Source organism: Notothenia coriiceps, unplaced genomic scaffold (genome assembly GCF_000735185.1).
Source record: "Notothenia coriiceps isolate Sejong01 unplaced genomic scaffold, NC01 NC01_scaffold00037246, whole genome shotgun sequence".
Classification (NCBI taxonomy): domain Eukaryota; kingdom Metazoa; phylum Chordata; class Actinopteri; order Perciformes; family Nototheniidae; genus Notothenia; species Notothenia coriiceps.
In genome coordinates, this window is record NW_011369947.1 from 19765387 (window position 1) to 19791681 (window position 26295).

Consider the following 26295-nt stretch of genomic DNA (forward strand, 5'->3'; position numbering starts at 1 on the left):
TGACCAGAAGGCCCCAACGGAGCCATTGGACCAGCTGCTGTGATACTGGCATACACACAACACACTCATAAACACCTCTCACTCACACACACACACACCATGATTATAAGGCTCTAAAGTGATCTCTCCCTTCTGGAGAACACTCAAGTGGTTTATCTGCACGACTGCTGTTGATCTTTCATCCCATCCCATGAGCTCATAGCACACTGACAGACTGCGTTCCTGCAAAATAAAAAGCGAGGAGAAACCATGACTGTAACTGTAACCCCCCCCTCATTTTAACAGTTTTTTTAAAGCCCAAATCTTCTGGGGCATGAGAAAACATTTTGGAGGTTTCTCAGTGATCCTTTTAAGCGCGGATATTTTTTTTATTGTTTTAGGCGGTATGGTTGCAGACAGTTGTGTATCCAAACAACAAAGCAGTGTAGGAAGAAGAACTTAGATATTTAAATTAAAAATAAGTAATACAACAGTGTAGAAATACTCTGTAACAGTACAAGTCCCACATTCAATAAGTAAAAGCACCAAAGTATTAATAACTGAATAAACTTGAAGTACCAAAACTTAAAGGACATTTTCCAATTAATAAGCATTATAGCACTTGATTATAATAAGTGATCAAACAGGTAGAAATTAGCATAACATGGACACACTCAACTAAAGTACAAGAACCTCAAAATTGTACTTCCCTACAGTACTTGAGTCAAATGTACTTTTGTTTATTCCCCCACTGCTTAAGAGAGACACTTGAGTCTTTTTTGAATCTCCTGATGTTTGCTTTGCTGTAAGAGAAGTGTGAAGTCAACTATATTTTGGTTTATGTACAGTATGTGTTACCAACATATGATACAGAGATAAAAACAGCACTCACAGTCAATCTTAAAATGTGGCTAAAACAAACCAGAAAGTACTATTATCTTACAATATAGACTTTTTAAAAAAAAAGCTTTGGTGACAGGATGTGGTAATTGCTGATAAAGCTTCAGAAATCAAGGTTGTGCAGAGCGGTCACAGTCAAGATAGATTTAAAGTCATAAATAAATAGTAATTGAAGCGGTTGTCTATCTTGTAATATAATGTTAAAACAGCTAAATGTAAACAATGACTAAACAACTAAAGCATTGCATGATCATTATTCCTAAAATACACAAATGCCATTTTAGCCTCATTTAAAAAAGGTCCTACAAAATGGCATGTGATTTGAGTATGGAGAGCATGGTATCCTCTGCATATAGCTTCATTAACTAGCTCCCAGACACACCTTGACAGATTATTCATATTCTGCACCTGGGCCGGTTATAGATCTGCTTCAGGTGCAATAGACTGTGACTGGATAGAAATGACAACAGTGGTCAATTAAAGTCTGTTTATTGCTGAAAAACACAATAGGCCTGAGACGGCAATGAAGACAGCTGTGAAATGCATCGAAATAGACTGGTGTTGTGGCGTAGATAGACAAAGAACAGTTTTAAAAAGTCTAATACTGTCGAAATTGAAAAGTTAGGTGGACTCTTCTTGTCTTTAACTAAACCAAGATCCGATTTAAAAGAACAATACCTATTTATTTTCCAATGATTAGTCTGTCATTCTTCTATAAATAGAGTTTTCCACACACACTTTTTTAATGTTGTTCATGTTTAATGATGTGCAATTCCTGATATCTGTTCCATTTGGGTTTTTGGGGGTTTACATTTTTTATTGTTCAACCTTTTCTGCATTTCAATTGCAATGAATTATTTCCCTTAAAATAAATATAAACCGTACAATGTATTTGTAAGAAATGTGTATTGGTGTCTAATTGTGTTTGTTCGCTTTTCTTCTATAGCACTGTATGCTACTGGGTGGGAAGAAGAGCACAGATGTCCCCCTGGAGGGCTACCTGCTCAGCCCCATTCAGAGGATCTGCAAGTATCCTCTGCTGTTGAAGGTACTGTCCAAACTGCTGCACTGATGTTCTGATGCTGTCATCAAATGATAACAGCTTTGATTAAAGCCTGCTTAGACTTTTACATTACATGGCCACAGCGCAAATCATAATGTATCCTTAGTGATCGATACCATTACCGTACTTTATATTGTTGTAAAAACGTTCTCCAAATGGACAGAAATGTTGACTGTGAGTGTAGCTGGTACAAGGCCTGTGTATAAAACCCTCTCGCCATTAAAGATCACAGAAGACTCTATAACCATATAAGTGTTTTTGTATTTGCTTCCTTCTGGACGTTCTACATATTTTGTTTGAAAACGTTCCCCTTTTCATCACTAGGAGCTTTTAAAGCGGACCCCTAAGAAGCACGCTGACTATCCGGCAGTGGAGGAAGCTCTGCAGGCCATGAAGGCCGTCTGCTCCAACATCAATGAGACCAAGAGGCAGATGGAGAAACTGGAGGCTCTGGAACAGCTGCAGTCCCACATCGAGGGCTGGGAGGTGAGAGCAAGCAGGTCAAAGACAGAGAGTAGTCGTAAAGAGGGTCATATACTGAAAAATATGCGTGGCATTCAAATCGGACAGTATAACCCCAGTTCCGTTTTACAAACATGCTACTCACCAATTTAAGTTCTGGTCATGCAGAAGTGTTTTTTAAAAAGTATGATTTTTTTTCAGGAAATATATGTTTTCGGGAAAGACAATTTGGGATGTGGATTATACAACCTGTGTGAGAGTTTATTGACTGATGTTTTCAAACATATTCCTTTAGGCTTTTTACAGTTGTTTAAATCTTTGTTCACTGTGGATTATAGCTTGGTGAATTGAAGAAAATATTTTTTTTTGTGCGAAAACCTCTATCACAAAACTACTGTAGGGTTGAACATTGTAAAACCAAATAATAGATCAGCTAAAACAGTTGCATATATAAATTGCATCAATTTACTCTAGTGCAGTTTTTAAAACCAGGAAATGCCAACACTTACTGTATGCCATATAACTATACTGGAGGAATGCATTAACATATGATATGCTATATATACAATAAGTGTATGCATTAAAAAAAAGGTTTTATTCTTAAATTAAAGGCAGCAAAAGTTGATAAATCGCTTTACAGATTATGATTTTTTTTTAGGGTGAAGTATATATTTACATTAGGATAAAAGGTTGAGAGGTGAAACCTTGAGAGGTGCAAGATGGAGACCAAATGGCTAGATGAAGTGCTTTGACATTCAGAGTGAAGTGTAAGGAAAAAAGGTCCTACTTTTCTGAGAGCATCCTGAATATGTGTTATTTGCACAAGGTTTCTGACAAATGAAACAAATCCTTTGACAAAACCACTGCAACCTCATCCAGATTTATTCTAGAAAGACTTCCACCATCTATCTTAAGAGTTACTACTGCAGCCAAATAGGGGCCACGGACGGGGCTTGGGAGCCGAACGAAGGGTTCAGTGCATTTTTCACGCCTCCCTCAACCACCACAACAGAAGCCTTGTCTAAGCAGGCACCAATGGGACAATCCTCCCACTCAGGGTGCCAGGGGGGGGATGCCAACAGGCACACTGCCCAATCAGAAAGGACCCTAGGAAGCAGAGCTGCACTCTCACATGCATTGGGAGGGTTATATGAGGGGACCTTTTTGGAGGGGGCAGAGGAAGAAAAATGAAGGATGGAACCACTGGGACATCCCACAGCTCGCATGCCAGAATGTACCCTTGTTCTCCCTTTCCCTCAGAAAAAGGACCCTGATATTTGGGTCTTTAGTTTGGCAGTGAAAGTAAATGCAGAATATATCCTGGTCCATCTTGTGATGAATAATATATTATCGGTTTTATTCTAGTCCACGGTGTGTGCTTTAGCCACTGTGATGTCCCCCAATTTATATTTGATGTATCTATGTATATATATGTGTATATATATATATATATATATATATATATATATATCTCAAGATCTCAAGATCTCAGCAAGTATTGGTGAAGTGATGAACTAATCATAGCAAAAGGTTTAGAGAAATAATTAAATTATTTGGATTTTCAGTTTGAAATCTACAGTATATATTTAGCAAAGCTATCAAGTGCCCTTCTAGTTGAACATTAAATCATTTTTTGTGGTCCAAGACAGGCAATTTCTGTGCTCTTCCTCTGAACAACTCAAAAAGGCACTTCACCCCCTCCCCCCCAGAGAGCCTTCAATATTACAGCATTAGTCTCGTTCCTCTTTCCTCTCTCCAGCCACTCTGTGGGCTAATCACCTCCAGCTCTAATGGAAGAGTCCGCCAGAAGTACAGAATCAGACCCAGACGCATTACTGCTGCTCAGATACACTCACGTACATACACCACCACTGTGTGTTGTACGCTTCCATATACATTATAAATGCAGGAAAGCATAGACATGCATGCACATGACAAGAGGTAAAAGTTTCCAACCCCCAACCTCAGGTTAGTGCAGTCAACATGAGGTTGAATCGATTGTCTGAAACACGACCCCTCCCCAGACCGGTCGGTATTCACCTTAAGGAAAACCTCTGATTTCTTTTTTCTCTCTCAACAAACTCAGGAGGGATGAACATCCATCATAAATATATACTCATGGGAATCAATTATGGACGCTTGAGAGTGGGGGTGGGCAGCATGGGGTTTCCACAGGTCTCCGGTGGACCCATGTCAGATGGATCAAAGACAACAGTGAAGTCCACATCTGATCTATCTTTGTGTGTGTGTGGGGGTGTGGTGAGGGGTGGTGGGCTCGCTCTCTATTCAACCAACGGGCGCGGGCGGCGCGCAGGCAGGGGTTTAGAGCCTGCACATGGGTGCATTTAGTTCCAGATGATTTGGAGGGAAATGATGCATTTAACAATGAGTAATGAGATGTCTTTACCCCCAATTGTTCTATTTTATGTGTGGCTAGCTCTGTTTTGACAGCTTAAACGTGCAGCACTTATACCTTCTATGGACTCTATGAGGTTGTACATTTTAAATTGAAGTCCATTGAATATTTCTGTATATTTTACAATAGGAAATACTTTCATCCATTATTCACAAATCGAAATGGAACATGTGAGTGCATGGTTGCTCATGTGTATATCTGTAGAGCGGTTTCTGTTCCCTAGATGGAAATGTGAAAACACTGAAAATCTTCCAAAATGATTGTTGCCTTAATAATTGTATGTATTGGTCCTGAAGTTTAGCGACTTAGTGATAAGGTTAAATAGGCTTTCTTATGCTTCTGGGGGTTTTCCCAAATGTGTTTACACATGTTTTTGTGAAAGTAGAATGTCTCCCACAGAAAAATAAAGACCCTTTTGAACGTTAAAGCATGTAAACCCAGTAGAAGGACACAAAACAAACATGAACGTATACATTAGCATAATGGGGCCCCTTTAATATTGCACCATGCTAGGGTCGATCAACAAAGCTTTTTTCAATCTGTTCCAGATTGGCGTCAACAACCTCATTTACTACGACAGGTTCATTAATCACTCAAAATTGTAATCCTCTAAAATCAGCAAGGAGGTACTGATACACCTCTCAATGTTCATCTAAACGTACAGTAATTTGACATTTTAAATACAGTAAATGCATCATTAAATACATGTTGAACAGACAAACGTTGTACTTGTTGAAGCGGTTGCAGTCCATGGTGTTGACTGTGAAACACCAGTGTTTGTGGTTTGCCTCATGCTGCTTCGAAAGGTTATATTGGTCTTAACCGGTTGGGGTGTATTCAATAGCTGACGAGAAACGGCTTTAAAGAAAGGCTCGATCACATCCTGTGAAGGTGGTAGGTAGGCTGCAGAGTAACATAATGCCTGTTCCTGTGTAAGAACAAGGGAGTGGGCCAGTCTTTAATATCACACATTCTATATTTCCTTTTTACTTAGGTTTGCTGCACGGTTCCTCTATGCAACAGTTGTATTTGAATATGTGAGGATGCAGGCATGTGTTTGTAGTGCTTTCACATCCCGAGAAGAGAATAAAAAGGCTTTGTTTGTTTTAGCGCCCCACAGGAAACTAAAAGTAGGCTATGGTAACAGTTTTCCGAGGCAATAAATGTGTGCATCTAATTAACTAACACATTATAAATAAGCTAAAAAGTCAAGTTCAAGACACTGCAGTAATGTAGGAGAAACTCTCCAGTCTCTATCGGTTATTTAAACGTGATGTTTCTAGACAGTGATGCACCAGCGAGATGCTAACTGTCCCAGCATTGTTTTCTATTTGCAGATTTGCATTGGGTGTAAACTCAAGAAGAGGTACTCAGATTCTTTACTTAAAGAGGCCCTATTGTGCTTTTTGGGGTTTGCCACTTCCTGTAGTATGTTAGATGTTTTTGTGTGCATGTAATTGGTCTGCAAAGGCCGAAATTCCAAATAATTTTGAACATTAAAGCATGGAAACATGTCACAGTACAGGCACAAAATACTAATATAAACCTTGTAAATTAGCATAACATAGTCTCTTTTAAAGTAGTGCATTACAAAAATAATTAAGAAAAGTGAATGTAGGGGAATAAAAAGTACAATATTTGACTCAGGCGGAATTATAAAGTAGCATTAAATGGAAACCCTCCAGTAAAGTACGGCTATGTCAAAATAATACTTAAGTGCGGTTATTGAGTAAATGTACTTAGTTCTCCGTCTCGCAAAAATTGAAGTTGGCTGAGGAACAGATTTGTTTACTCGTTCCTGTCATTAACATTGGAATGAAAACAAGACGTTCACAATGTCAGAGTTGAATTTCGCATTGTTTCGCTGAGGTTGTGAACTGATCAAGTTTTGATACAGACAGAATTGTTATCTTTGCAACTTCCAAATGTAGTGCTATTTCCATTTCCACACCATGGCCTTGATGGATATAACTGCAAAGTTTTGTAAACTTTTAATGTTGTTACAATACACATGTCAGTAGCTAACTACTTTTTTTATCTTTTTCTTCAGGGCACCAACCTGACAGATATCTGCACAGAGTTGCTGCTTCATGGAAATCTCCTTAAAATCTCAGCAGGCAATATCCAGGAACGCGTCTTCTTCCTGTTCGACAACCTTTTGGTTTACTGTAAGAGGAAGTCCAGGTGAGGAAGGCATTACCCAACTACACTGAAGCTTCTACAAGCATGTCAAAGAAAGCATTCAAATATATTTATATTGGCTGGACTACTGGAAAAAAGCCAGACATGGAAAATTGCAGCAAATTCCCGTTTGTGCAGACAGATTTTCAGTATGCAAGCAAAACAGAAACAACTACATGTGTCTGCTGCTCCCATACATGTCTCTAAATGAATGTACATTTGTTAAAGACACAAGTTCTTGTCTCACGGTTGCACCAGAAACAGTGGATGTTTCCCTACAGAGTGTAACCACAGTGTTGTCCCATTTTCTAGGGTTTCTGGAAAGAAGTCCACCAAGAGGACCAAGTCTATCAACGGTCCCCTCTATGTGTTCAGAGGCCGAATCAACACCGAGGTGATGGAGGTGGAAAATGTGGAAGATGGAACAGGTTGGTGTTTGCCCTTCAGTTACCTTTGGAGACTGTCTATATGTCCATTCATGAAACTCTCCCAGGGCATGTTGGTGATTTCTAATGAGCCTCTGGTTAGTATATTTAAGAGAGTATCAGCAAAATGGGAAAAATAAGTCCAGGAATGTCTTTATTTTATTTGCAAAGGCAAAATGTTGAGAATAAAGTTGAATTCTAGGTGTATGCAGTAATGCTTTAAGTTTGATGTGTTTTCTTCATTTGTTGCCTTATTTTTAATTACAGTTTGACTGTTCCCAACATTTCACGTTAAGTCTCAACATGTTTTTGAATACGCTGAATCTATTCTCAACAAGTCCGACCTAATTCTTGACATTTTGACTTCATTTTTAACATTTCTACTTTATTCTCGTCATTTTGATACTATTTTTTAAACAATATTGAGAATGTATTCACAACATTTCGATGTAATTCTTGCAATTTTTCAATTTCATTATCAACATTTTGACTTTGTTCTCAAAGGTTTTGCAACTTTTTTTGTCCACATTTCAATTTATTTTTGAGAATTTGACTACATTCTTTAAATTTCACCTCTATTTTGACATCTTTAATCTTTTTGCGTAAATTAGAATGTCATATGCTTGTCCCAAATACTCTCAAATATTTCAGATCTTAACCAATCTTTTTATTTAGTTCACTGATATCACAGGTTGCAAAAACTGACATTGTGCATAAATAATAACAACCCGAATTCAATTTGCCTACAGGGCTATTTTTCTTTTTCACACTTTACCATTTAGAAAGCCCTGCTTGGATACGAATCAGGTACTTGTTGACAGTTTGGGTGGAGTATCATACTTGCACCTAGTTTCAAACAGGATGTAGCTTGCAACCTTGTGTACCACCTTTTGATGTCAGCTATTCAGTAATGGCATGAGGTGTTGATACAGATCTGTAGTGCAAAAGCAACCCCGAGCCAGAAGATGAACCTGATGCGCTCCAATGTGAGTTATTGTGCCAAAGATAAACGACTCTTCTGTGGGCTTGTTGTTATACTGTTGTCCCGGCTTATTTTGCTATTGTGGTGTGTTGCGAGGCACTGTGCTGGGCTCAGTAGAAACACTTCATCTTCCTCTCTCTCACGTGTTTCCTCTTTTTTGTTGTTCAAAATATGTTGCAAGCTCACATGACCTTTCTTTCTACGTGTTTGGTGATAGCTGTCACATTTAGGCTTCTGTAGGGGAAACCACATAGAAAAACATGCCTTATACGCAGAACATTGAGAACGCTTAGCGCTTAAATACTGTGAAATGTGTGAGGGGTTATTTGTTTAAAGCTTGAATGGAAACATTATGTTTTATTTAATATGCTGCTAGCTTAAAGGGGACTTATTATTTACATATTTGTGTTTAATGTCTCTACTGTGACATGCCTCCATGCTTCAAAAAGCTCTTTATTTTTCTCATACTGCCTGTGCTGCAGCACCTCTTTTCACCCTCGGTCTGAAACCAGAGCCCAGTCTGCTCTGATTGGTTAGCTGTCTGGCTCTGTTGTGATTGGTCAACCAATTAGAGATGTATTTGAGAGAGAGAGCCAATAAAAGTGTGAGTGTTACATAGTGATGTCATTATGTTACAGAAGTAAAATAAGGACTCGAATAGAGGCATTTCAGGCACGGGGAGTGAGAATCCCCCTTTGGAGGGAACTTTTGGATTTGAGCCATTGCAGAACATTTACATGCACAGCAATTGACACACTACAGGAAAGGGACGTCCCCAAAAACAAAAATAAAGAAGTTATCTCAAATAGCAATCTGTTGGTTAAAGCATTAAAAACATCCTCCCTTTTACTGACTTATACACCTTGTTGCCTTGATAAAGGCCTCCTTGCAAGATATCAGCATGAACTCAAACAACATTTCACCGAAATCCATCTTTTCCGTTCCATTTGCTTCAAAGATAATGTTCTTCCCTCCTCTCCCTCCTCAGCAGGAGCTGCTCCCTGTGGGTCTCAGAGTATCAGATCTATTTATATGACCTTTGAGCGTGAAAGACTAATGCACCCCATTACCAGCCACCATTCATTATTCAGGAGCTGCTCACCTGCAGCTAAATGGATAATACAATTAGAAAGCTGGTACGAGGAGAGATTTTGCAGAGTCATTGGTAACAGGGTCTTTTACTGCTCTCCCGGTGCATCATGTTTATCTCATTAATTGGTTTGTAAATCATTGCTCGAGTCCTATTTGGAGATAACTTCAATATTAACAAGATTCATTTGATTACTCTTCTGATTGCTTCACTTTACTTACCACTGAGGTCAGCGTTGACATAGTGCTGTGGTTTTTGTGTCATTCTTTCAAAATGAAATGCTTAGGGGGGAAAAAACAAGCTCAGTAAAAATCTGTGAACAAGTGAGATCATTTAAGTGCATGTTATTTTAATGAGGTGAACTGTTTGCTTGTTTAAGGGCCATTCAAGACTTCAACGGTTTTACATGATGACTCCTGTCCCATTTTAAAGACAAATTACTTGATTGGTTTTTTATTTTCTTTGCAGCGGACTATCACAGCAACAACTACACGGTGACTAACGGCTGGAAGATCCACAACACTGCGAAAAACAAGTGGTTTGTCTGCATGGCCAAAAATGCAGAAGACAAGCAGAAGTGGCTGGACGCCATCTTGAGAGAACGGGAGCAGAGAGAGAGTGAGTAACACTTTTTTTTAGAAGGCAATTTATGGTGCTTCTGGTTTATGGCTCTGATGGCGCACACCAGAGAATGGTCCTTATTTTGTACCAGAGTTCCTCTAATGGAGGATGTAGTGGCTTTCCAATAGTACTTAGAAAGACACCAACCATATTTTCCAGTGGAACTAACGGGTATTATTTACAGTATCTCAAAAAATGTTTTTTTATGTTGTGTTGAAGGACTGTTGTCTTGGGATGCATTAGTTTCAGCCTAGTGTAATAATGGGAACTAATAATGGAATTCATATTTTTAAAAAGCACGCGGGCCCTGGGGCTGGGGTTTGGTCCCTGTGCGGAGGACCCGGGTTCAAATCCAGCCTTGGACCATTTGTCCTATGTTGTCCTTTTATTGTGGTTATTGTAAAGTTAGTCTTTAATTTTATACTGATTAACATTTAAAAAATATCTCAAAATGCCTACTTACCTCCCTATTCTGTTAGAACCCTGAATAAACTGGCAACTGCGTATTCAATTCCATTTACTTTATACAAAACATATACAAGTGCAATCATAAGGCCACACTGGTCATTACAATGGGAAGGTTGTGGGTTCAATCACAGCCCCTGCCGTTAACATTTAGATGTATCCTTGGGCTCCCAACAGTGTGTGAATGTGTGTGTATGTTAGCTTCCCTGAGCAGGTGGCACCTTGTATGGCAGCAGGGCAATTGCATAAATGCAGACTTGCGTATATAAAAAGCCCTTTAGGAGTCGTAAGACTGAATAAAGCGCTGTATAAATGAAGTCTATTTTCCATTTACCATAAGACAGAATGGAGATATGTGAAATGGGACACCCTGATAAGCTCTCCGAAGCTTTAGAATAGGGGCATAGACACTAAACAGAAAGTATTTTCAATATATGTTACTAACACATCTAGTTTATTGGCTTAAATTCATGTATTATACAAAAACATTTACAAGCTAAAAAACACCTACTACTAACCAAATACATAGTGCTTTCTAATCCTCACTAACCAACGCTTTACTAGCCACTCTATCTGCCCTACATGTTAGTGTCACCTTATATTCAAAACCGATTCAGACTCAGTTAGCTCTCCCACAGTAAAGAGTGTGTGCTGAAGACCTGGATGTAGTGTTTGTGTCCTTTAGGCTATGTCCCACCTTGAACACGCTGTGTTTCATAAACAGAGGCTTAGGTGACATGACGTCTACAGTTGGCCTGGTTGACCTGTGCACTAAGCAGAGGCTGCTGCTTCAACAATCTCTTCCCTTTAAAAAAAATCAATGCAGCTGTGGTGTCTAATCAAATCCCTCTGTGTGATGAGTCATTTGCAAACAACAACTGTGCTAAAAACAGCATCTTTGTCGAACGCTTTAAATAGATAAGCATTCTTTTTGTCAAAGAACGTGAAACTAAATGACGTCATGCATGCTTGGATCTATTTTACCTAGAATAAAGAGTGTTTGTATAGACTTAAAAACACAGTTGTATCCATGTCCAGCTGTTGGTTTTGAAGCCATATAATGAATTGACATGACAAAGCTCTTGATTAGTTTGCAGAAAATCTAGTGTATTTAGTCTCACCATTTCAAAAACACTTCATTCATTGATGATCAAAAATAAGCCCTACACAGCGCCACATCCACCGATTTGAGATTAGTAATGCAAACTGATATTCTTGTTGCTCTTTCCGACTTCCCTCTTTTGTCTTAAAATGTGTTCCCACCTGTTCATCAGTGGCCATCTGTCTTTGTTATGTTGTGTGCCTTAGACAGTGTGAAAGGCTTTAACCAGATTTGGGGAGGTACACAACTGGTCACCTGATAGCATTGACGGCTAAAAATCCCTAAAGCTAATAGAATGGGATTTGGCGTAAAATGAGCAAAGAAAAAGGGTTTTAGCTTCATTTAATCACCAATGTCAACACTTTTTTTTAACAAATGTTTTCTAAGTTTACATTTAAAACATCCAGAGTGTAAATTTGACGTCACTAGCATCTGATTCTGTGATAAAAGGGTTTCAGGTTAGAAGTAAGTACGGAGGAGTGTGCTGCAGCTTGTGGTGTTTGGTTTCAACCCCGGCGGAAATCGACCTGAGGCTAACAGATGCCAGATCAGTCACAGTGCCCATTTTCCCCACACTCTCCTTTCTATTACCCCCTCTACAGTATACTCTGTCCTTACCTTTCTCTCAACCTCTTCGCTACAGTGTAGACAGCTACATGATAGTATTTTTCTTCAATAAATCCTAGATATGTTCCACTTTTTCTGCATGATTCCACTCCTGACACGCCTTGTTCGATATGACTTTCTCCACGCTGTGGTCCTTCCCTGTGTTGGACATGTGGCTCTTCCCAAACCCTCCTAAAAGACTTTCATTGTTCAACACTGCCAGCTGGAGGTGTTTTGTCCTATCACTGTTTTCACGGCAGTTTAAGGGAAAATGCGTGGGGCAGATAATGCGATAGGGTATTAGCTTGTGCCAGGAAGACGAGGAGCATTACAAGACAAACTCTGACAGCTGGAACAGAAGCTGAGGGGCCTCTGCTGCGCTGGACAGGCTCCGTCTGTTGTTCAATGACACTCATTGTTTAAGTCTACTCCAGCTGCTGTCAAATGTAATATAACCCAAGCTGCATCACCCAGTGCAGAACTCCAGAGAACCTATGGGAAAAGTGAATTCAATAGTTCGTTTTACACCTCTGTTCGCCTTTCAGTTAGTCAGACTTCCAAAAGAGTTTTCACTTAACTTTCTCCCTTAAACCGCTAAAAGTTGCATGATGCAGACCCAATGAATTGTGTGACATCTGCCAAAGAGGTTATATTTTCGTCTAAGTCTGTTTGACTGTCTGTCAGCAGGATTGTGTACAAATTATTAAAACCTGGTGTAGCATGGGTCGTGAAGAACTTATTACAAGGTGGATATAGCTGTTTCACTTCCATTGGTATTGCTAGGTTTGGATTCATGTGGGTTGGGAATGATTTTAAAAATGTGTTTCCACCTAGGATAATTCACATGAAAGGCCCCTCAAAATGGTACAACAACTCGTATATATCAACTTTTTAAAAACATTATACAATTCTCATGAACACACCGGAGTTGAAAGAACATCTTCCCAAATTGGGAAATAGGACAATCTGAGGAGCATGTGAAGGCACTATTGGCCTTGGCGGAGGTCTGTGCTCTTTCAGTGCATTTTAGTTTTCAACTGTATTGCAAAATTTGCTCTGGTCCTACAATGTTACACACCCAGCCAACCTCAAGGGAATGTTGAAAAGGCCAAGTGATCAAATGCCTTGCGTTGGGGCATATTTCCCTTGTGTCTTCAAATCATATTTGCAGATCAAAGGCTTCAGCCAAATGTCAGCTGACTGCCAGCAAGGCCGCTATTATGCGGAATCAAGAACCAGTTGAGAACCAGGTCCAGAAGCTGTCATGTTTGTCTGACAAATGTGCAAATCTACCTGCAAAAACTCAGTGGCAAGGAAAATCGATCCAGGGTACGGCCACATTTTACGAAAAATGATGACTACTACAACAACAAATTGACCGATACGAAGCGTCAATAATGGAATTGGAATCAACAACAATGTATTATTTCCTATCCCTGAAGGAGAAGCGGCACTAAATGCGTGAATACCTTTTAGTCGCGTTCAGCAGCTTGATGTGTCTCTCAGTAGAGTTAAGCAGCTTATGAAGGCGCAGTGCAGCAGAGTTAGATGCCCCAGTCAGAAAGTCTGTGTGTTTTCAGAAGTTCATCAAACCCCACGGTGAGCTTAAGCAGGTCAAACTGTGAACTCACTGGAGAGGTTTTATCGGGGCATCGGGCCTTACAATGTGCCCTCACATGTTCTGCTTTACAATAGAGCAATAATAGTCGCCAAACTAGAACAGAAACAAGATCAGGATCACACTGCCCTCCCGAACTCTACTCACTCCATGAAGCAACTCGTCTAGGAGAGATAAACATCTGGGTTTGTTTCAGAAGGTTGAAGCGGACCCGAGCTGCGGTGCTTTGGTCCTGGCTTCATTTCATCTGCAGAATACCAGAACACAACCAGGAGAAGGGCCCGTTTGTCTGTTTTAATAGAACCATGACAGCCTTTGCCTTTTGGCTTTGGCACGTGAAAAAAGCCACTAAAGCCAATTGGAAATTTGTTTCCAGTAATGGGTCTGCTGTATTTGTTTTGCCATTGTGATTCATTTTCCTTTTATTATAGAAAAGTCTTATTCCATTGACGGGAATCTGACAGTTTTTTCTCTTTTGTTCATAGGTCTCAAACTGGGAATGGAGCGGGACGCCTACGTGATGATTGCAGAGAAGGGGGAGAAGCTCTACCACATGATGATGACCAAGAGTCGCCACCTGATTAAAGATCGACGCAGGAAGCTCAGCATTGTGCCCAAGTGCTTCATGGGAAAGTGAGTTTCTTTATTTCCCTCAGTGCCTGGTTTTCTTGAGGTTCCAAGAATGTGACTGCAATGCTGTTCACAAGGGGGTCCTTACAAAAGCGGTGTTACATAAGATCTGCATTCTTTCAAAAGAGCCTGTATCCAGTCTCCCCAAGTTCTGGCAAGGTGCCTAAACTGTTTTATCCCTACATCCTCTTGTCTGTAATGAGCCCCCCTTATAGTCTCCTCTCACGGTTCATAGAAAGGACCAAGTTGCTCCCTACACACTCCTATCATGGAGCACACACTCACACATCCAGACTTTCATTAGCAAAGGAACTTTAACTGAGGCTCTGCAACAAGCCATCGCTGTCCCCTTTATGTTTCAGGACAATGAGAGACCTGCTTAGGTTTCCCTAATGCTAGCAATTGTGAGATCCTGAGCAGCAATTAAAATTCTTTCGGGCACCATTTTTGTAAGAAACAAAGAATAAAAACATGGAAAGACTTCAAAGGTGATGACCATTTAAAGGGAAACCAGGGAGCAACCGTTTGTGTCTTCACCACTGCCAACATGGCCTCTTTCGAGAGATGTGTAGTAGACAGTGCATTGACTACTTTCAAATCAGTTACAGGAATGTAATGGGTCACTTAAAAATGTAATGGTGTGTCTGCGAGACATGTTCAATCTTTGTGGCGTCATGTGAACTCCTTGTCTGGGATTTTTCTTCTCTCCGTCCAAGGTACCTGCTTTCAGGAACTTCATTCTGCATAAAAGTACACGTCAGCATTAAGCACTCTCCTTCCCTGTCAGAGTATACTGTATTAAGAACAGTGCGTTACTAGCATACTACTGAAGCCAAGTCAAGAGAGAAGAAAATATATTCTGGTGATACATTTTCTGTCTGATTTAAATGTGTTTCTCTCTTTATGACTCAAAAAGGAAAGGAAAAACGTTTTACTTCGAAGATCAATTTTGTATCTTTTTTTTTTTTCATACGTGAAAAAGAGTGGGATAAAAACGTTTTTGCCAGTATTGAAACTTTTTTGTCAGGATTATTTTTGTCTTAGTTTATCTTTTTTATGCTCATTTCCGCCAAGGGCAACACTTCCCTATATTGTAGTTGTTTGTTTTCTTACAGGTGAATTTCAATTTCTGCACTTGAACAAGTTATGTAACAGTATTTACATTTTTTTCCTTTTGCTAGAAATAGCCGGCTTTAATATATGCAATATCCAATATATGTGCTTGTGAGAACATTCAGAACTCACTTGATGAATATAATGCTTGAAAAACATTTTTACTACCTTTGTCACAGAAGAATTTTCTTTTTTAAAAGATTGCTGATTATCCTTTCAAAACCTTTGTTGACGTTAGGAAAAAGTTAAGATAAAATAGATCACCAGCATATCTTTTTTCACTTGCGTCTCATGGTGTGTTATAGTATATAGTATATATATAGTAGTAATAGTATTCTCGTAGAAAGAATGTTTTATCTTCATTCACTTCACTTAGGTCAGAGCCACTGTTCAGTGCCAGAACAGTAGCTGTCAAGCTGTTGCAGATTCTACTGTTTGCCAACATAAATGTTTCTTTTCTCAGACAATCCTTTTTTAGCCACTCACCCCCTTATTTCCAGTTTGTCTGCCTCTCTCCCTCACTCTGTTTTCCCTTTCTATCATCTCCCACTTTCCTCTTTTAATCACTCAGTCATTTCCTGCTGATAAGAGCTGCATTAGCTCTGCATTTGTCTTTGTGATGAAATTAGCAGCAAGCATAGTTGGAGAGCTTATTGCATTAAACAGAGATGCTGACAGCCGGCTGATAGCACCCTATTCTCTAATATTAGAAGATGGTCGGTGTTAACACACTTTAAATGTGTTAATGGTACTTTTTTGATCATGCCAGTGCTTGCCTAACATCGTTTGTTAGGATTTAAAGCAATGGTATTTGATCAAATTGAAGTGTCTTGTTTTTTTCTCTTTATTTGTGCTAATAGGAGTGCTAACGCTACCAGAAAATGATATCATATCTACCCTCTCAATTTCTGCATGATTTTCTTTTGTTCTAACTTTTGTTTTTCTAATAAAATGTAGCTTTGTCCAAATTCTAAAGTACATTTTTAGTTTGAGCAGGTTTTGAGCATGTACTTTAGTATTTAGCAACTTTTAGAGGTAATGCTAACGTCTACTTTCCAGTTACTCCTCAGTTTAACACTATTAGCTTTGTCAGCATTGTTTCTGTTTGTATTGCTAGTCCTATTAGCACCCTTAAATTCTAGCCGCTAGCTCATTAGTTGCAATGTTGAAAACCTTATAAAGGCAAACCAACTGTGAGATCATAAGCTTGTCTATTACTCATTTACATTACAAAAGTAATTACGCCATTAAAAAGTCATTATGCATTTTTTTGTATAATGGCTTTATATACAAAAAAAAAGCACACTATTGTCCCAATCTAACACATTGTAAGTGATATGCTAAAAAACGGGACATTTCCAACACATCTCTAAGCTGTTGACCAATCACAACAGAGCCGGCCAGCTAGCCAATCAGATCAGACTGGGCTCTGGTTTCAGACGGAGGGTGGAAAGAGGTGCTTCAGCAAAGGCAGTATGAGAAAAATAAAGAACTTTTTGAACATTTAAGCATGTGACTGTCCCAGTAGAGGCACACAATACAAATATGAATCCTGAAAATGAGCATAATGGGTCCTCTTTCAAATGTAGTGTAAACCTGAAACATAAAAGTTGTCACTTCACAGTTTCTGACTTGAACTTTATTTCAGTTATGCTGAACTCAACTAATCATCAGCAGTTATTCCCACAAATCCATTTCCCTTGTCTTCTTCTCCTCCTCCATGTGTGGCTGAACAAAGTCTGCCTCTTCCTCACACACACATTTCCTGCTCATCATATTAATTTCCTTTCAAGCTCTGTTTCCAAAATTAACCTGACTCTTACATCACACACACACACACACACACACACACACACACACACACACACACACACACACACACACACACACACACACACCTCCTCTCCATCCCCTCCCATTCAGTCCCCTGTCAATGTCAATTAACAGCCACCAGCTTTGACATGAACAAACAGGAAGACAACAAAAACACATACACTAATAACTCAGGCATAATGACACTTTTTTTCTTTCTTTATTATGATAAAATATTCCTACCTAGAAGCCAAGTCCAGAAAGATTTCTCACACATTCTGCAAAATTGTTCCCATGCTGGAATGTTTAATCCCAGAATTCATGAACACACACACACTAGCTAGCTCCAATTCACTTTTCTTCATTATCTGGGGAACCAATTTCCCTCAGCACCATGAAAGAAAGGGGAGAATGTAATTTTCTCCTTCAAACATTTTTTCAGCTCACACTGGCTGTGAAAAACAGGGGAGCGGAACTGAAGTGCTTCGGATGTGTAATGCATGTACAGTATCAAAAGCTTGAGGGATATTTGTCGCAAAAAGAGGAACTTCAAAGAAAGTTGAACTGTAGATGTGCTCTGGTCTGTGGTTGAAGTATTTCATTTAAACTGTAACCAATTGTAAATGTCATGATGGTGCTTTGCGCAAGGCTGTGAATGTACTGTACAGGCCAGCCTTACTACAGAACAGATATATTTCACTGGTCAGGTCAGGTAGGCATACTGAAAGCAATATACTCTGCTTGTAAGGTATGCGGGCACTTACTCATCACATGTATTATTAAAAGACGGTTAAAGTGAGTTCTGTTGCAGTAGGTGAAAGTGTGGTTAAAAAAATACCATCCCTATGTTACCCTATGATATCTGTCCACACAATACACATTTAGCAATCAGAGCCACAGTCAGTAGTGTACAACAGTTGTTGTCATATCTGAAAAAAAAAAAGCATTTGGTTTATCACTTAAAATGTGAATCAAGATTTCAACTTCGATTCTTGGTGTCACGATACGATTCTAAAAGGCTTTGAGAAATGTCCGTATCAAAATGGCTTCTTGATTTAGTACATGGGGTCCTTATTTCAGGATTTACTCTAATTGATGTTGCAAATGATGGCATGGAAGCAGAGTAAAGGTTGTATTAGATAATGGGCAAACAAATACAAAACTAAGACTAAAGGAAACATTTATTGATGCTAAGCTTACACAAAAAAACCACATAGTTATATGGTAAATTCAGCAGTAACAACTTCAAGTTATAGAAAAATGCTGCCTGATAAATAAATACAATTGGTAGGCTTTCTTAGAAATGTGCCAATTAAATAAAATGTAAAAAAAAAGAAAACTCATCCCTCAGAACAAGAGAGGTTTGCATGTTTTATGAGAGTTATATGGTAAGTGTTTAGCTTAAGCCATGCGTATGACCATTTTCAAAAAAATCCCAACTTTATCGACGCAAATCTCAGACAAAGTGTCACCTACGCTGTTTGCATTCAGGGTGAATTTCCACACCATCAAAAAAGCACAGCAAGGAGCCCTGTGCCAAAGATGGTTGCATTTTCAAAAAAAAACAGCATAACGGGTCACCAATTTAAGAAATGTGGGCCTCATCGTTTGCTTCGTCTTCTTTGTGTTCTCAGTGAGTTTGTGTCGTGGCTGATAGAGAGCGGAGAGATCAGTAAGTCTGACGAAGGGGTCAACCTGGGACAAGCCTTGCTGGAAAATGGCATCATTCACCATGGTGAGATTAAACAAAATTATTTATTTATTTTCTGCTTTCTTTCTCCCTCTGTTTGTGAAACCTCGATCATCTTCAATTCCTTTCTACTTCTCATCTTTAAGCTCTTGGCAGCTCCTCTTATCATGTATTCTATTTTTAACTTTGTTTAGTCATCTCAACCAAGGCTTTTTTTCTTTTATTCCCATTCTTCTTCAGTCTTTGAGTCACCCATGTTATGAATGTGTACCCCACTTCCAATGTTAAGATAGAAATCACCATAATTGGGTAAAATAAGTGACGGAAATAATTCTGGAAATGTCTCTCACATTATTTCCCCTTCCCTGATTTAGCTTGAGTGGGACATGCACAGGTCAGCCAACCTGAGTGAATTATGCATAGAGCACTGACACAAACAGCTACAATACATAATGTATGAACCCAGTTTGTCCAGAGTATTGCTGAAGGCGCTGTTGTACATAGTAAGTGCTAAACCACTATCCCGATTTATACACATCGCCCTCTCAGGGAATTTTTTACCCATCCTTCACATTCCTTAATACCTGCGGAAAATCCCCTGAAATCTTTCGAACAACCACAGAGAGGTTGAGTGATGACACGCACGGTCTGTAGGGTAGCAGTGAGGCTTTGTGGGTAAACCGTTAGCATCTCAGGCCCTGGAGGCAAAGTGTAGGTTTCACTGTAAGTCAGTGAAAAGGAATCAGATAGAGGTAATTTGTGCATTTTGTCATACATAATTCAAGTTTTATCCAATCAGCTGTCCGTGTTCAGGCAACTAAAACACACCCGTTCATACTGTAATTTTTCCTTCGCTCCCGTAATCATTCAGCTATCATTTCATGTACTTTACATTCCATATGTGTCACTTTACAATGGCTGATTGTGTTGCTTTGGGTTTTATGAGGACATTTTAGGTCTAGACTGAGAAAACCAGCAGCTCTGTTTGAGCACATGCCAACTTGTGGTGGAAGCAAACTGCCTCTGTTTGGCTGATTTCACCGTCAGGCATCTGTTTATGTATGCATTAGTCATTTTATTCATTCATCTTCTGTGTAGTGTTGAATGAATCATAGATCAAATGTTTTGTTTGTTTGTTATTGCAAATTTGGAAGTTTTATGGGATTTGGCAGCCGTCCGCTGTGTTAAATATTTGAATTTCATTGCTTACCCAATGCAGACAGAATTTACCACCGCAGTGTTGCTCACACATTTCTCCCATCTCGCCTACTGCCTGTACTTACCCTAATATTTTCTGCAGATTAAATGTGTAAAAAAGTCACAGAATATTTGAAAAACAAACCTAATGCTCCACTCAAACCCATTAATATTTTGTAACTTGTACAGTCTCCATAGGCATGCTGTGGCTATTCAGTCACTGATATCTGTAATACATATGGACATTAAATAAAGGCCAGCCATTTACATGTAACAAGCATTAGGAACCTTGATGCTCTTCACGATCCTTCTTAATTACACTTATCCCCAACTAAAGAGTGGATGAGGAAGGGTTTATTTAATATCTGATGGGTTATGATTCCCCTTGAGGTAACATGTTCTCTTTCTGGGTATCTTTTAGTGTCAGACAAGCACCAGTTCAAGAACGAGCAGGTGTTGTACCGATTCCGCTACGACGACGGCACCTACAAGGCCCGCAGTGAGATGGAGGACATCATGTCAAAGGTAACTGCAATTCTGTGTATGGATATCCTCGTTGGTGATTGATAAGAAATGTAAAATATATTTTTTTTTAGATTAAAAAGTGCGTCATTGCCTGCACCTTTGCTAAAGTGTGCCAAATCAAAAATGAAATAATTGAAGGGTTCAACATAGACATTTTTTTATTGATACAGCATAAACGTTGGTGTCTGCTGCCTAACAGTTGTACATGTTCACAGAGTCTGGAGGCACTTATCACTTCCCATAGAAAACTGTGATTCCAAACAAACAATATATATGTAAAGACATGGTATGTTAGTTGGCTTGAGTCTGAATTTCCCAACTATAGCAGGATTATGAAATGTCCAAAATGGATAGCCCCTGGGGTAACTCTTTTCACAGTTAAATCTCTTGTCCTGAAGCCATGCTGCTACTTGTTTACCCAAGGTGTGTGTGCTGTATGACTCAGCGTCTCCACTTCTCTTTTCTTCTCTTCCAGGGCGTGAGGCTGTACTGCCGCCTTCACAGCCTCCACACGCCTGTCATCAAGTAAGTACCTGCCCTTCTCCCCCGCCCCCCCGAGTATGCTAATGCTCCCACTCTCCAGGTGCACGAATACATATTCATGGAGGCTTCACATTCGGCCCGCTTCACCCTGTCTGTGATGACTGAACTAACAGTAGCCCTGCCAGGAATAGGAGTCCTCAAACCTCCCTTTTCCTCTCCAAACTTTAGACTCCCTGCCAGATATTTGCTGCTGTAGGTTCACCAGATCCAGTTCAGGTGCAGGTTGCCAGGTTTTTCCTGAATGAAGGTTTATATGAGATAGCTCTTAAAGGATTAAGAAAAACTACTTGCATTTGTCTGTTAATCTTTAAAGTTTTATGGATTATCTTAATTTATGCTAGTGGATTTTAAAATGTTTGTACTTAACAAACATTTTATAGAGGCCCTATTATGCTTTTTGGGGTTTTCCCTTTCCCAAAACCTCTAGTCTAGTGCCTGACACGCCTCCTTTGGACTACTTTGAGTATTTACGTAAAATAATGACATCACTATGTAAGACTCACACTTCTATTGGCCAGCACTTCAACACATTGTACGTGATAGGCTAAGAGGCAGGACATCTCTAAGCAGTTGACCAATCACAACAGAGCCGGCCAGCTAACCAATCAGAGCAGACTGGGCTCTGGTTTCAGACAGAGGGTGAAAAGAGGTGCTGCAGCACAGCCAGTATTACAAAAATAAAGAACAGTAAAGCATGTAAACATGTCACAGTAGAGGCACAACATACAAATATGAACCTGAAAATGAGCATACATTTTCTTTACATCATAAATGACTTTTTTTCCCTCCTGTCTGCTCTCTCCCTCTTTAACACACATAAAGACACTCTCACAATCTCACTAACTGACTTTCTTACCTACAAACCATAACACGGTTACACTGGAATATAAACACAATACAGTTTATACACACTCACCCTACCCTATATGATAATATATACAATTGCAGTTCTCCATTAGTTCCTGATTATTCTTTTAAACTTCGATGAATCCTTTTGCACTGATTGTGGGTAAAATACCTGAAGTGAAATTAGTCTCAAAAAGAGGAAGAATGATCTCACTGTACAAAAATTATTTCCATCGGAAGAGTCAGAATCGAGTACAAGTTTATACAGAAGCACAGGAAACGCACGTCTTTCCCCCTACACACATTCTCAGTCTGCCGCGGCCCCTCCCTTTATACTCTTCCCCATTCACCCCTCTATCTCCCCCGACATCACTCACCCGCTGATTGAAGTGCCGGGCTTGCCATTGGGCGCAAACAAAAGAGCTTTTGGCCCGGGGATAAATCCTATTACCATACAAAGGCAATCCCTCTCCCTGCCATTCACATATTATGTAATAAGTCCTTGGCTTTTTTTTTGTAACCACCACTAAATTGGCATTGTAAGTAGCAACCATTAATTATAATGTTACAGTGATGGATGTGTTGCGTTTTATGTATTATAAATAATTATAAGCCTCCCTTTTCTTAAACTTTGTTGAGGGACAAAGCGCCTGCAGGTTTTATGTAAATAAAAATAATGACATATAATGAAATGGATATAAACATAATAAAATCAACTTTAATGCTGTCTAATGCTGTAGAGAGGATGACTCAGAAAACCATTTGTCCCGCTAATCATTTATGAATGCTGCTCACTTTCCATGTTGTTTTAATGCAATATCAATCAATCAGTGCACTTCTTCTCCACATCTGCTCTCAACCGGTGTTTCTATAGAGCTTTCGTTCTGAATGTGGCAGTTTACAATATAGGGACACACCCAATATCTTACTCATAACATTGAGATGTTAAAGCGAATATACCGTTTGACACTCAAAACCAACCACCATGCACTTCCTGTTTCACATGTTTACATATATCAGAATCATAAATCCTTTTTTGGAGGCCACAGAGGAGACATTTACATCGTTTAAGCACACACATTAATAAAAACACACATTAATAGAATACAAATCTAATAGTAGCAGCAAAATAAGAGGTGTGTGTGTGTGTATATATATATATATATATATATATAAAGAGGTGAACTAGCAGCCAGTATTAACTTTGTTATCAAGTCATAAGTGGTCGAATGTGACTTAAGTGCAATTTTACGGTACTTTTGCTTTACCTCAGTATTTTCATTTTATGCTACTTAATACTTCTACTCTTACTATAGATTGAGATATGAGAAATATAAATCAACTAAATAGACATTGACAAAAAATCTAAGGTTAAAAGGTTCCTCAGCAGTATATAAAATAATAATAACATAACACACAATAACACATTTACTAGCTGTGACATTAATCCATCAATAATCAGAACCTTAGAATTTAATATATATTATTCTAAAATGGGCCATAATGTAAAAATACTTTTACTTCTGGTACTTAGGTAAAGTCTGATGTCAATACTTAGGTACTTTTACTTAAATAATATTACTTCAGACAGTATCTACTACAACAATTTGTGATGTTGTAATTGAGAAACACAAATAATATATATATATACATTTAAGTTATTACTTCACCGACTCTATCGGTTTCCCAAAAATTTAGATATTACCTAAACAGACACTGTTTTGGCAATGTTTACCACAAAGAGGTTTTGTTATCTGTTAAACACACGTTTCATGTGAACCCACAGACTTTCAAGAACTTTTTTCACACACTACTGGCATTTTACTGTGATAATACATCCTTTAAATTATTTCGTATTTCGTTGCTTCAATAGGGACAGAGACCACCATCTGAAAACCTTCAAATCGGTTATTCCTGCCAGCAAACTGGTTGACTGGCTACTCCTGCAGGTAAAAACGAAGATGTGTTACACTTTAATTTAATCAAAACACATAAAAGTAAGCATGCAACAATGGTTTACAAATACCTGTCGTAATGAAACTGGGTAGTTTTCTTGTGTCATTGTCATAGATTCTTCATGTTAGTATTTGACTTTTTTAACCACTGCATCAAAGGCCCAAGTAAAACAAGTACTTATAATAAAATGATCAGAAATATCACAAATGCTTTCTGCGGTTGAAATGGTACATACTTTCAACAGACAGAAAATTCTGAAATTAAAAATACATTTGCAAAAAATAATAAATAGATTAGTCTGATCACCAAGAACATATTTGATCAGCCTCGTAATCTGTCATTGTCTTTATTATAGACATATGAATTAACACATGATGGCTTACAAATCACCACCCTGATAACCTGATAACAGTCCGCTGTGCATGAGAAGGTGTGAAACATCCATTGTGAGTGACTGACTGAGTATGTGCGTCATTGATATGGTTTCCCAGGGAGACTGCTCGACCCGAGAGGACGCTGTGACGCTGGGCGTGGGGCTCTGCAACAACGGCTTCATGCACCACGGTCAGTTGAATTTCATATCACACACACACATACATGAAGGGGAAAGACATACAAAGTGACGAGGATTTCCCCGTTCATGATGACACTCTTCTTTTAACTTAAGTTAAAAGGATCAATGACACATGCATGGTGTGTTTTCCTTATTATTTACAGTGTTCACTGCTGTGTTTTGATTAATCATACCCTTACACTTTCTGCAGTATTCTCTTTTCTTTACTCTATAATTCATTTTACCCCCAAGTCACTCGCTCTGCCCACAAAATAGTTTATTAGAATATTAGCTTCTCCTCTGTCATGTCTTCATAGTTTGAAGAAATTGTGCCTTAAATATGCATACCTGGTCTCAGCCAAGTCTCTCATTGACCACATTGTAGTGGAGCGGCTTTGGGTCTATCCCAGCGTGTTGAGCGTAAACAAGCATTAGCACTGTACCCTAACCCCAGTTGTTTGGCTTTGCTACATGGCTGTCTGGGTCAGTCCACCGAACCATGACTGCTGCTCGAGGCCTAAAATTGAATCTACTTAGAGGAAGAGTATCATGTGTAAAGTGAGAACCACTTAAAGGAAGCACTTTGTGTTAGAATACTGAAGAAGTAACATGATGACATTGACAGCGCTACTTGATCGGGAAGTGTGCTAGAATACAGAAGTCTGAGTCATTGTTGCACATTTTCTAATTGGGAGATGTGTAGATAAGTAAATTATAATGCATTATTATCTCGGGTTGATAATATGTTTTAAGGTTTGGTTTGTTAAGGTTAGGGTTAGGGTCTTTCGTTGGCCAAGGAAGGCATTTTTACATTTGTAGTGGATCCGAATCACACGGCAGGTATAAGCATTATTCGGTTCGAACACGGTTCCTTGAAATCCTTGAAAGTTTGTGAATCTCAGGAAAAACCTTGCAACCTAGAAATAAATAGACAATGGTCCTTATAAGTGATTGGATTGATATCTTCTGTGCGAAAAAAAAGTGATTTTGATCATTATAGTTAACGGCAGTTGTTATCTTCACCTTAAAACTGCAAAATTGAGTTTTCACACATTCAAACCTCTCCATCACTTTAGTTGTTACCTGTTTGCTTCTGATAAGCTTGCGAGTTCCCATTAGAAACATTCTCAGTGTTGGAACGGCAATTCATCTTGATCTGTGGCTCAAACTATGCTCTGTAGGGTCCTTGAATTGGAGGGAATTCGGCCTGTAAAGTCCATGAACTTGATGTTTAAAAAGCTCTGGCATTATGTTTTCCTCCATGGAAACGGCCTTGGTAGAGCTCTGCTCTCTGCGATGGGCCTTTCATTTTAATTGGAATAGTTCATACCCTTTTAAAGATCGAATTGGAATACATTAATACAGCAAGCAGGCACCATTTCACAGGCTACTTTCTAACATGGCTTGCAGCACTCAGTACAAGTGATAGATAGTACAGGATTAACAGCGTACAAACCTCTTCTCAAGTTTTTATATTTAATTGTCATTTCAACACATAAAATCAGTCCTTGGTTGCTTAA

At 39.0% G+C, this 26295-nt stretch overlaps 1 protein-coding gene across 1 annotated transcript in view; it reads left to right on the top strand.

Moving 5' to 3' along the window:
• Positions 1 to 1188: 1188 nt before the first annotated feature.
• Positions 1189 to 26295, top strand: part of LOC104966497 (phosphatidylinositol 3,4,5-trisphosphate-dependent Rac exchanger 1 protein-like) — a 32373-nt gene continuing 7266 nt past the window's right edge. Inside the window, exons 1-12 of the mRNA XM_010795684.1 lie at positions 1189 to 1218; positions 1826 to 1927; positions 2267 to 2428; positions 6871 to 7004; positions 7314 to 7429; positions 9967 to 10116; positions 14396 to 14543; positions 19100 to 19200; positions 20774 to 20877; positions 21353 to 21402; positions 24140 to 24215; positions 24714 to 24786. Coding sequence (XP_010793986.1) covers positions 1189 to 1218; positions 1826 to 1927; positions 2267 to 2428; positions 6871 to 7004; positions 7314 to 7429; positions 9967 to 10116; positions 14396 to 14543; positions 19100 to 19200; positions 20774 to 20877; positions 21353 to 21402; positions 24140 to 24215; positions 24714 to 24786 — 1246 coding nt within the window. The remainder of the gene's footprint in view (positions 1219 to 1825; positions 1928 to 2266; positions 2429 to 6870; positions 7005 to 7313; positions 7430 to 9966; positions 10117 to 14395; positions 14544 to 19099; positions 19201 to 20773; positions 20878 to 21352; positions 21403 to 24139; positions 24216 to 24713; positions 24787 to 26295) is intronic.